Consider the following 12,999-nt stretch of genomic DNA (forward strand, 5'->3'; position numbering starts at 1 on the left):
TTTTGTTTGAAATTTAATTTTTATATTTTAAAATCAAGGGAATAATTCTAATTCTTATGAAATGTTAAAAATTTTACTATTCTTCTAAATTAAAATTTAAAAATTACTAATTTTTCTCAACATTTTTATTTTGTTTCAAAATAAATTATAAAATTGCTAATTTTGCTTGAAATTTTTTTTTTAAATAAAGGAAAAAATTACAAATTTCCTATAAGTTTTGGAAATTATAAATTCGAAAATTAAAAGTAATTTGGAAACTGAATTTCCAACGGAAAGAATTTTTGTACAAAATATAATTTTTATATTTTCGTAACAATAATAATTAATTTTCGGCGTATGTGGAAAAAATACAGATATTTCTAAAAATAGAAAATGTGTCAAAAAGTTATCGAAGGATTTTCAACTATTTTTACATCCGGTATGTCTAAAATTTTCATTCACGACGAAAATAATTGTCTCTCACTTGTTTTTTTTTTTATTAAATCTTAGGTCCATCTCATTATCTCGTCACATCTCTCTTAACAAAAATGACGACGCTTTACTCAGACTTTGGTTCTGATCTCATGGCCAGATTCATATTTTATTGGGAAAATTTCCCGAAGCGTTCCCACTTTATTTGTACACTTTCGTTTTTTTTCTTTAATAATTAATTAAAAAAAAAAATAGAAAATGCTATTCGTCGAACGCGAATATTCAACTAAGAGCCAAAAGAGGTTCCACTGTCATGCGTGACTTCCTGGCTTTTTCGTCTTGATATTTTTTCATTTTCATCAACTTTCGTTTACCCTGACTTAATTTCTTTTGTGGTTGCTCTGTTGTTGTTGTTGCTGACGATGCATTAAATTCCTCCTCCTCCAACATTCTTAGAGTTTCGAAAATATTTCGCGGCTGATCGTTGACTCTCGCTGTACTGCTGCCATTTTTATTCGCATAGACAACGGATAAATGGGAGAAGCTGGATTTTGGTGGTGCAGTGATGTCGGCGAAATCGCGGAAATTAGCAAAGAAATCACCGCCACGGACTGGTTGGGGTTTGGGATTTTTGTAGTAATTGTGTCGACTGCGACCGCTACCGTGATAGTAGGGATTGTAGATTGATTCGTCGATGGAGTATTCATCGTTTTCCTTTTCCTCAGGGTAGTAGGTTCCACCGCGAATGACGCCGAAATTTCCCGAGCCGAGGAGTGGGTGGAGGGATTCTTTTTGTTGGGAGGATGATGATGCGGTTTGGTAGTTGCCTCGGTCGCGTTGGAAGTAGCCGAGGAATCGATTGGGACGGTAGCGTTGCTGGTGCTCCGTGTAGGGGAGACGATGATTGGTGAATAATTCGGCGAATGAGGGGAAGAAATTTTGACTGTCGGTTTCGAGATTCTTCTCGGTTTCATCGCCTTTTTTGTTGTAGTCACTCTCTTGGGAGACGGTGGCTATTACACTGACGGAAGGCTCGTTTGATTTGACGCTTAATACTGTGGCTGATGCTGGGAATTGTTCCTTGGATTGCTGATGACCGTTGCGAATTTGTGATGGTGTGTTGTCTTCTTCGTTGGGGGGCATTGTTGTTGGTAGTGGGTCGGATGTTTCTTCTATTACTGGTGGTAATTTTTCAGAATCATCTAGTTTTGATATTGATGATGGTTCCTTGTCGTGGGTTGTTTGAGATTCGCTTGGTTCCATTTCGTCTGGTTCCATAAACATGTCGGAGTCATCGCCGTCGTCGTAGGCTTCTTCTACTTCCGAGGCGGCAGCTACTGAATCCTGAAACAGAAAAATATTTTTCTTTACTTTCTGGAAGTGGACAATGTTTTTATGAAATTATTATACATTAGGCTGAGGTCCACAACGTTTTTAAGAACGAAAACAAAAAAATAATGCGATTTTTTTATTCTTAATTCTAATCCACGTTATTTTTGAACATCTGTTCAGTTAAGAACAACTTTTCCTTTTTAAGAACGTTCTGAACTTCAGCTTTATAAACAGTTCAAAATGATTCAATTCGCTATTTTAATTATTCAATTACTGGAATTAAATATTTAAATTAAATATTAGAATTGAATATTAGAATTGAATGTTAAACTGAATGGAAAAAATAAATATCGAACCTCTTTATACTTCTTATATATTATGTGATATAGATATAATTGACAATGGATGATATCGAGTTAATAATATATCCTTTTTGTTATAATAAGCGATTATAATATCAAGTTAAACTACGTATTAACGATCCTTTAATGGAATGATCGTAGGCGGATCGAGATTATTGTATAGACGGCGGATCTTTGACACCACCGTGTCCTCGCCTTGACATTTAAAGCATCTTCGTGCAACGATCTACTGTGAAGGTAGATAGTTAAAGTTTACCTTTAGTTTCACCTCTTTTAATGTTATCTCCGTAGGAAAATTTCATACACATTTTTTTACATTATAATAATTAATTGCAGTTGTACTTAGTAGTAGTCCGCTCCTCCAAACAAACGTAATTATGATAAATTGACTTTGCTTTTCAAATTGATAAAACGCAATTTATTATCACGAAACGGTTACTTTTTTTTAATATTTTCATTTTACGAGAAAAAAGTAAATGAAATTTAAGACAAACTTTTTTTTTTAATAAAAAAAGGAATGGTTGAATGTAAATGAATAATAATTGTTAACTATTAACTAAATATTAGCTAAATATTTGTTAACTAGCCAAATTGTTCAATAATTAATGAGTTAAGCAGGTGAATGGTTAAAAAGTATTTTTTTTAATTTTTCAACTGTCTTGAACTATTAACTATTTCCTATTTAAAAATTTTATTATTTTACCATTTTACTACCTTGCTATTTAAATTCTTTAATATTATACCATTTTGCTATTTACTATTTTAATATTTAATTATTTAAATTGTAAATTAAATAGTACAATATTTCAATAGTTCCAAATTAAATTAAATTATTTAAATTAAATTATTATACTGGCAAAAAGTACTTTAATTTTAAACTATTTAACCTAATGTAACTATTTAGTTTTGAAAATAATATTTTTAAATACTTAATAAAGTTAACTATTTAGCTATAAATATTTAACAATTTTTATACTTAACAATTTAAATATTTAGTTATTTGAATATTAAAATATTTAAATATTTAACAATTTAACTATTTAACAATTTAGCTAACTAACTATTTAACTTTTTACCTATTTAACAATGTGAAAAAATTAATTTATAATTCTTTAACTATTTAAATTATTACCAATTTAGAAACTTAAGAATTTATCCATTCAACTATTTCCTATTTAAAAATTTAGTTATGGTTGATTGTCTGATAGCGTATGGGTGGACGTGCTACTACTTAAAAATCAAAATAAAATTCTCTATTCTTCAAGATTGTGTAGTGTTCAGTCCCTACTAGAACTCAGGTAATTTTCAGATGATTAGAATTACTAAATTTGGAAAAAATGAATTTTTTTTGACGATTTCACAAAATTTCGATTGTCTGATAGCGTACGGGTGAGGGTGCTACTACTTAAAAATCAAAATAAAATTCTCAATTCTTCAAGATTGTGTAGTGTTCAGTCCCTACTAGAACTCAGGTAATTTTCAGATGATTAGAATTACTAAATTTGGAAAAAATGAATTTTTTTTGCCGATTTCACAAAATTTCGATTGTCTGATAGCGTACGGGTGGACCTGCTACTACTTAAAGATCAAAATAAAATTCTCTATTCTTCAAGATTGTGTAGTCTTCAGTCCCTACTAGAACTCAGGTAATTTTCAGATGATTAGAATTACTAAATTTAGAAGAAATGAATTTTTTTTGACGATTTCACAAAATTTCGATTATCTGATAGCGTACGGGTGGACCTGCTACTATTTAAAAATTGAAATAAAATTCTCTATTCTTCAAGATTGTGTAGTGTTCAGTCCCTACTAGAACTCAGGTAATTTTCAGATGATTAGAATTACTAAATTTAGAAGAAATGAATTTTTTTTGACGATTTCACAAAATTTCGATTATCTGATAGCGTACGGGTGGACCTGCTACTATTTAAAAATTGAAATAAAATTCTCTATTCTTCAAGATTGTGTAGTGTTCAGTCCCTACTAGAACTCAGGTAATTTTCAGATGATTAGAATTACTAAATTTAGAAGAAATTAATTTTTTTTGACGATTTCACAAAATTTCGATTATCTGATAGCGTACGGGTGGACCTGCTACTATTTAAAAATTGAAATAAAATTCTCTATTCTTCAAGATTGTGTAGTGTTCAGTCCCTACTAGAACTCAGGTAATTTTCAGATGATTAAAATTACTAAATTTAGAAGAAATGAATTTTTTTGACGATTTCACAAAATTTCGATTGTCTGATAGCGTTCGGGTGAGGGTGCTACTAATTAAGAATCAAAATAAAATTCTCTATTCTTCAAGATTGTGTAGTGTTCAGTCCCTACTAGAACTCAGGTAATTTTCAGATGATTAGAATTACTAAATTCGGAAAAAATGAATTTTTTTTAACGATTTCACAAAATTTCGATTGTCTGATAGCGTACGGGTGGACCTGCTACTATTTAAAAATTGAAATAAAATTCTCTATTCTTCAAGATTGTGTAGTGTTCAGTCCCTACTAGAACTCAGGTAATTTTCAGATGATTAGAATTACTAAATTTAGAAGAAATGAATTTTTTTTGACGATTTCACAAAATTTCGATTGTCTGATAGCGTACGGGTGAGGGTGCTACTACTTAAACAAGTTGTTCATTTCATTTCCATTTAGCAAACTTTTGAAAAACTATGTACAAAAGGGTTCGTCTAGAAGATTTGTTAAAAATAAAATTATATAAATCATTTATAAGTTGTTATATAAATATTTGTTGAAATTTACACTTTCATTTGCCAATTGTTTCTTTTTTATGATAGAATAATCATTTAAAAATATTAATATTAATATTAAATAAATTATGAAAATAATACAAAATTTGAATTTTTTGTGAAAAAGAAAAATATTTATTAATTTTATAAATTTTGATAAAATATATACTTTGTATACATCAATCGATTCGTTTTCTTGTCAGGAATTTAATTTTGAGAATAATTAATGAAAATATTAACAATTAAAAAAATTATTTCAAAAAATACAAAAAAAAAATTTTTCTGAATTTTAAAAAAATTGTATAAAAAAAATTTTGTAGATATTTTTGAAAATCCTTGTGTCAGAGTTTAGGTATTAATGACTGCAATAATCCTGCAAAATTTAAGAATTATTTAATTTAAATAGTTAAATAGTTCAAAATCAAAGTAGATCTGTCAGTATAACTATTTAAATAGTAAAAACTTTACTATTTAACTATTTAAGAATTTAGTTATTGACTATTTAATTCTTTAACTATTTAATTACTTAAAATAAATAAGTAAATAGTAGTTTTTTTAGAATGATAATTAAAGAGTTAAATTTTTTAGTTATTGACTATTTAATTCTTTAACTATTTAATTACTTAAAATAAATAAGTAAAAAGTAGTTTTTTTAGAATGATAATTAAAGAGTTAAATTTTTTATTTATCAAATAACCAAAATAAATAGTCAAATTGTTTAATTTTCAAATATTTAAGAATAGTTTTAAAAAAATTCCAAGTACAATTATCAAAAGATTACTTAATTTGCCCCCAAGTACGCGCAAAATATTCAATTTCGTAATTTATAAAGGAGAATTAATTAAGAAAGACCTTTTTGAAATGAGGTTCAATGGATAAAAGGTGAATGGAATTTTTTTTCTCCTCTCGTCTCGCGATTTGATAAAATGATATTCAATAAGCTGTGAGTGATTTGCATCGCTTGAACTGTTACCACTGTTTGTCGGTGATTTCCATCTATCAAGTTGAATTGAATTCGAGTAGCAGGTTACTGCACATAACGAGATCGAAATTTTTCTATTCGAAAGGCGCCAATACACATTTTCTAACAATCGATTCAGCATTTATTACTGTCAATCAAAAACCCCAAGCAAGTCTCTTTTATATAGCTGAGATCAAAATTTCCGATTTAAACATACGATAAAATTTGTTATCGTATGTATTGAATTTATTTTTAAAAGAAATGAAAAAAATTGTTAAGTACTTAAATGTTATTTATTTTTGTTTGTAAATTTTAACCTCTTGAAACTTGAAAATCGAGTGAAAATTAACTATCATGAAGTACTAATTATTTATGAGGTAAACTTAAAATAAATATTATGATTTTTCGTTACGTAAAGGACCATGAATGATTTTAATTATTGTAATAATAGTTCCCACTATTTTTTTCTTCATTCATATTTTTTTCAGGGAAAATTATTTTCTTTAGTCACGAATGCAAATTGAATATTGTGTAATTATAATTAGTTTTTATTGTCTCTCGATTGCCTAATGTTTGGTATTAATAATATTTTGTGTATAATATTTAACAGCGGGTGGGACAGTAAAATATTCTATTATTTATTTGTTGTTGTAACGGTGAAATTGAAGTTCATTTGCATTATAATATATAGAAGGAGATTGGAAAAGTAGAGGGGGGATTACAAAATTTAATTTTTGGAAAAATTCGAATCATCTCGAGTTGTGATATTTTTTTTGTTGATGTATAAATTTATTCGGGTAGACGAAAGTAATTTCACAATGGGTCATACCTTGTGGGATTGATTTAAATACAGGAGTGAGGAATTGCGCGTTGCGGAGGTCGACGATACACTCCTGTTACTCTGTTGCTGACCTGACATATTCGTAACAATGCTAGGCGTGTCTGCAGCTCATGTGTTGCAATTGATTCAACATATGCGCTTCGCGTTTAATATGTTCTGCACAGACTCCGCTGTTTTGTGTACCTATATATACATATATTTATTTAAACCCACGTAGATTTCATGAATTTTGAATGCACCATTTTTTTTTCGTTATATCAAAATGTCGCATCTTTCAGACGATTTGAAAGAAAATTTCTCCGTGTATAGTTATTTTAAAATTAAAGTAAAAATTTTGTCTAATTTATTAGTAAAATTTACTAATAAATAGTAATTTCTCCTAATTTATTATTAAAATTTACTAATTCCAGGGATCACAGTGATTTTTTTCATGTAATATTAGGTAAAAAAGGAGATTTTATTTTCCAAAATGGCGATTCAGTTTCAAAAGTTTTACTATTTTACTGCTTTGCTATTTAACTAATTTACTATTTTACCATTTTGCTGTTTAACTATTTTACTTTTTTACCATGTAAATATTATACTATTTAATTATTTAAATTGTAAATTAAATAGTACAATAGTTCCAAATTAAATTGAATTAATTAACTAAAAGTAGTTAAAATTTTAGTTAATTAAATAGTTATACTGAAAAAAATTACTTTGATTTTAAACTATTTAAATATTAATTAATTTAACTATTTAGTTTTGAAAGTATAATTGTTAAATATTTAACAAGTTAACTTAAATTTATCAATTTAACTATCTAATTATTTAACTCTTTAACTATTTAACAATTTAGTTATCTAACTATTTAAATTTTTAAATATTTAATAATTAGCAAGTAAATATTTAACTCTTTAACTCTTTAATTATTTGATTATTTAACAATTGAATAATTTAACTATTTAATTACATAAATTAAATTGATCAATAGTTTTCAACAATTTAAAAATTTATCCATTTAACTATTTAAAAATGTAACTATTTAACAATTTTGCTATTAACTATTTAAATATATAATAATTAGCTACTAAATATTTTTATATTAATAGGATAAAAGTGGTGCATTCAAAATTCACGAAACAGAAAATTCAAAGTATTTTTTACTAATTTTCATCATAAAATTTACTCTCGAAATAACGATTTTCAATAGCAAAATTTACTATTTTCAAGACGTTAATTTTTTTACATGAAAATTATACAAAATCCCCTTTCTGAGTAAATTCTATGTACTATTTTTGAAGTAAATTTTTCTAATCTTTTTAAAAAATTGTCCTCGAAAATAAATAGTCAAAGTAACTAGAAATAATACAATATTTAATATAAACTTTTACTATTTTTAAAGAAATTTTCCAACACAAAAGTTAATTTTAATAATTTTTAAAGAAATTTACTTCGTTCATATTAAAATTTATTTCGACAAATAAATAAAAAATATTTATTTATTTAATAGAATTTTAAAATAAAAATAGCGTTGTAATGAAAATTTTGATTAAAAATTTTAAAAAAGTTACAGACTACAAAGAGAGATAAAAAAAATGTTAATAATTAACAAAAAAAAATGGTTAACAAGAAAAAAAAATTTGATTTTAATAAACTGTTGTTAAGAGGAAAAGTAAAAAATAATTTAAACAAATTTTATGCGTTATTCTAATACAATAAGTTTTACTATATTTTGGAAATTCCTCTTTTTTTAAAGTGAATCGCCTTTTTGGAAAATAAAATCCCCTTTTTTACCTAATATTACATGAAAAAATCACTGTGATCCCTAGAATTTGTAAATTTTAATAATAAGTTAGTAGAAATTACTATTTATTAGTAAATTTTACTATAAGAATTTAGACGAAATTACTATTAGTCGAAATTTACTAATAAATTAGTAGAAATTACTATTTATTAGTAAATTTACTAATAAATTAGAAGAAATTACTATTTATTAGTTAATTCTACTAATAAATTAGTAGAAATTACTATTTATTAGTTAATTCTACTAATAAATTAGTAGAAATTATTATTTATTAGTTAATTCTATTAATAAATTAGTAGAAATTACTATTTATTAGTAAGATTTGCTAATTCAAAAAGCAAAAAGTTAGTCAGTGATTTAAATTAGTAAATATTTTTACTAATTTAAATTCAGAGTTAATCGCAATTACCATCATAAATTAATTAAATATAAATTTGTCTACAAATTTTTATTTGAAATAAATTATAATGTTAGTTGACTGTGAAATAAATACATTTAATTTAATTAATAACTAATTTTTAAATTATTAATCACCTTCTTATATGATTGTAAATTTGTTATTATTCTTTTGTTTAGTAGTTAAAAATTTGTAATTAACAATTAATTTGTAATTATTATTATTCTTATTAATAATTAATTTTTAATTATTAATATTGTTATTAATATTATTATTATTTTCTTCAATAAATAAAATTTCTTTTTTTCTAAATTTTTTTAGCAAAAAATAACTAAAAATTCTTACAAAGTATTACTAAAGTGATTAAGTGGCTTAATTTTCTTTCATTTAGATTTAGACGGTAATTATTGTTAGAAATTAAAAAATCGCCATATCATTAAGAAGGCTAATAAAGTGCATTTCATTAGAGACTATTTCATCCAATCCGAATAAAGTGCAACATTACTAAATCTAATTCGTTCGGATTTAGAACAATGCGCTTGACCAATCCTTCTATTAAATTGTCATGAAATGATCGATCGCTGCTTGTCGATCAATGCAATAGTTCAGTATCCCACGATCGATGAGCTGGTATTCTAAAGGAGGAAGTCAATTTTTTCGAATTCAGCATTTCTATAAATAAATATTTTTCCAACTCAATAAATCCTAAAGGTTACAAAAATTCTTAAAGATTTTGCACTGTAAGATAAAAATTGTCAAAATTACAACAATTTTTGAATTAATTATTATTATATTATAATTATTATTAATTGATTCGAAAAGCCTTTGTTCTAATTCGAAAATTTTTTTTTATTACAGTGTAAAAATTCTAAAGATCGAATTTAAATTTCGCGTGTCACAATTTGAATTTTTTTTCTTCATCAGATGATGATTTCATTCAAATGTATATACACACTGATAATTGAGAAAGAACTCCTTTTATTCTTCAATCTTTAAACTCAATTATACACTCATTGTGATTGCCCTTAATTCGAATATAATTTATACTCTCCCTCGTCAAAACACTTTAAAGATCCTAATAGACCGGCAAATGCGAGAACACGATTCTCTTAATAATAAACTTCATCACATTATAAATGTGAACAATTTAATGCACCTTTTATTGCAAAAAAAAAAAAAAATAAAATAAAATAAAACAAAGAAATAACTTTGCAAGACTAATCTCCCTTTAAAATGCAATCACCCGATTATAACGTCTCTTTCACTTTTTGATCCTCTGCAACGATAAGACATCTTTCACTCACTTGAGAGACGACAATCGTTTATACAGGAGAAAGCAGCAGAAGTCAAATTCTGAACAATCCGTCGTGACTCAAAGTGCAATTATTTTTTTTTATAGATTGATTAATGTATCGATATTTTGTTACTTATATATAACAACTAGTTCAAAATGTTGAGAAAAAAGAGGAGACTATCTTGTTTGATTAGATTAGATTTTTTTAAAAAAATAGAATATAGTATTTCATGGTAAATATATGAGTGAAATTTTACCTTTATGTAAGTTTTAATTTTTAGGTGAAAAAAAAATTCATTAGGTAAATTAAATTCAAGATTAAATTTCACTTTTGTTAGGTGAAATCTTCAAGGTTCGATGAAAATAATTGTTTTGGTCCGAATTCAAAGTTTTAGTAATAAGAGTAAATAATTACTTTTCGTTTTGTAAGAATTTTAATTGTAGAAATTTTAAACCACAATTATAATTATAAATTGCAATAATAATTTGGAGTTTATTTTATTTTTATTTTTCGGTTTTTAAACCTCAATATCACGGAATATTCCATTCAGACTCTTGGAATATTCGTCTGGAATATTTTATCTATATTTTCGGAATATCTGAACTTTGGAATGTTCCTTCTAAATAACATAGGAATATTCCATCAAAAAATTGTAGAAATATTCCATTGGAATTTTCGTGCCATTCAAATACTCCAATAATACGGAATATTCCATTCACATAGCTGGAATATTCCATTATTGGATCATTGGGAATATTCCTCTGAATTATTGTTTAGAAAATTCCAAAGATCGAACATTTTAATATTTCTAAATTCTAATAGAATATTTCAAAAGAATATTCCTTATGTTCCAATAAAATATTCCAGAAATATGAATAGAATATTCCGTGCTATTGTTTTAAATTTATTATCAATTTATTCTGAACTGAAAAATTTGTAAATATAATAATTAACATTCCGTTGAAATATTCCTATAATATTCCACTCTCTGAATTTGAATTAGTAAAAATGTCTACTAGTTTGAATAAAATTAGTGTCTGACTTTTTGCTTTTGAATCAGTAAATTTTACTAATAAATTAGTAAAAATTACTATTTAGTAGTAAAATTTATTAATAAATTAGTAAAAAAAATTACTATTTGGTAGTGAAATTTACTAATTCAAAAACAAAAAGTCAATCACTTATTCAAATTAGTAAATATTTTTACTAATTAAAATTTATAGAGCAAAGGAATATTCCAGGAACGTGAAAAAAATGCAAAATTGAAAAAACTGAATAAATCTCTAAAAAAAAATGATAAAAGTAAAAAATGAATAGAAAAAAGAAAATTAAAATGAAGAAACCACCATAAAAATTCTCACCTCATATGCAGACAAGTGTTTCGAGTCAAGTTCCACATCTGAAACAAATAAAATATTCGTATTATTTTCTAATTAAGAAATAATGGATAATTATTTACTGAATTCGATTTATTGTTTATTTAAAATTGATTAACTCGTTTTTAGCTTTTTTTTTCTACACAAAATTTCACACAAGTTTATTGGAACTAATGAGAAATTAATGCAAATTCTTCAAGTAAAGAGTAAAATAAATTGTAATATTTGTTTCTACGAGCAACAAAAACAGAAAAAAAAAAAATTTGGAATGCGATGTTAATTTAATGACCTGTTTCACGGAACTGCCTACGAGTGACAGTTGCAATTAAACTAAGAAATCTTTCACTGCCAATTAGTATGAGGAACAACTAATTAAATCAACATGTTTCTTATGATTTCAAAGCATGTGTTATTTTATGATCAACAAATATATCTGCGTGCCAAAGAAAAGTATTATTTTCATCATCATCATTTCATTATTTATTTCATTTCACTGTCATTAGAAATTAGACGCAAAATAATAAATTGAGATAAATAATAATAATTCATTGTTCAATTTGTTGCAATGACAATAATTAGTAATATTATCTTCCGATTTTAATTACGTTTATTAGTATCGTCGTCGGGTTATAATTCACTGTATTTCACTATTGTGAAAAAAAATAATAATTATTATTATTATTAATTAAGAATAATTGCAATAACTACAATTAATAATTACAATAATTATAATTTTATATCAAAATTTTTTTGACAAGTTGTTAAATTAATAAGTACTTCAGATTATTATTGTATTTAATAAATTTAATTAGAATAATCACAAAAATTATAATTAATAATTACAATTAATTTATTAATAATTATAATTAATAAGTATTTAATACAGTTTATTATTTAATTGTATTTGAAAAATAGATTTCTTAAATTTTTTAAATACTCATAAATATTCCATTTATTAATTGCAATTAAAAAAAACTTTATTAATTATTTATTAATTTATCAATTATAATTATTTTAATTAATAAGTACAATAAGTAATAAATATTGCATTTAGTAATTTGTAATCATAAAATGAACTTTAGTAAATATTTATTCGTTACAATTATTATCATTAATAAAATGTACGATAATTAATCAATATTCCCACTTTTTAATTGCAATTAAAAAATACACTTTACTTTCATTAATTTGGTATAATTATTAATTATTATAATTTATAATTAATAAATATATTAAATGAAGTGTATTTTTGAATCACAATTAATAAATGAAATACTTTTAATTATAGTTAATAAATAGAATATTAAAAATATTTATTGTACTTATTAATTATAATTATAATTTAATAATTAATAAAGTGACATTTAATCACAATTAGTAAATCGAATAGTTATTAATTATAATTAATAATAAATAAATATTTAATTGAATCAAATAGTTTTTATTGAATTAAATTCTAATTTAAATCAATAATTTCAGTAATCAA

The 12,999-nt window shown here is 24.7% G+C and overlaps 1 protein-coding gene across 1 annotated transcript in view; it reads right to left on the bottom strand.

Moving 5' to 3' along the window:
• Positions 1-297: 297 nt before the first annotated feature.
• LOC122499962 overlaps positions 298-12,999 on the bottom strand; it is a 134,096-nt gene continuing 121,394 nt past the window's right edge. The window contains exons 2-3 of the mRNA XM_043608570.1: positions 11,499-11,536; positions 298-1,755 (exon numbers count right to left, since the gene is read on the bottom strand). Coding sequence (XP_043464505.1) covers positions 694-1,755; positions 11,499-11,536 — 1,100 coding nt within the window. The 3' untranslated portion in view covers positions 298-693. The remainder of the gene's footprint in view (positions 1,756-11,498; positions 11,537-12,999) is intronic.

This window comes from Leptopilina heterotoma, unplaced genomic scaffold (genome assembly GCF_015476425.1).
Source record: "Leptopilina heterotoma isolate Lh14 unplaced genomic scaffold, ASM1547642v1 Lhet_18, whole genome shotgun sequence".
Lineage (NCBI taxonomy): Eukaryota > Metazoa > Arthropoda > Insecta > Hymenoptera > Figitidae > Leptopilina > Leptopilina heterotoma.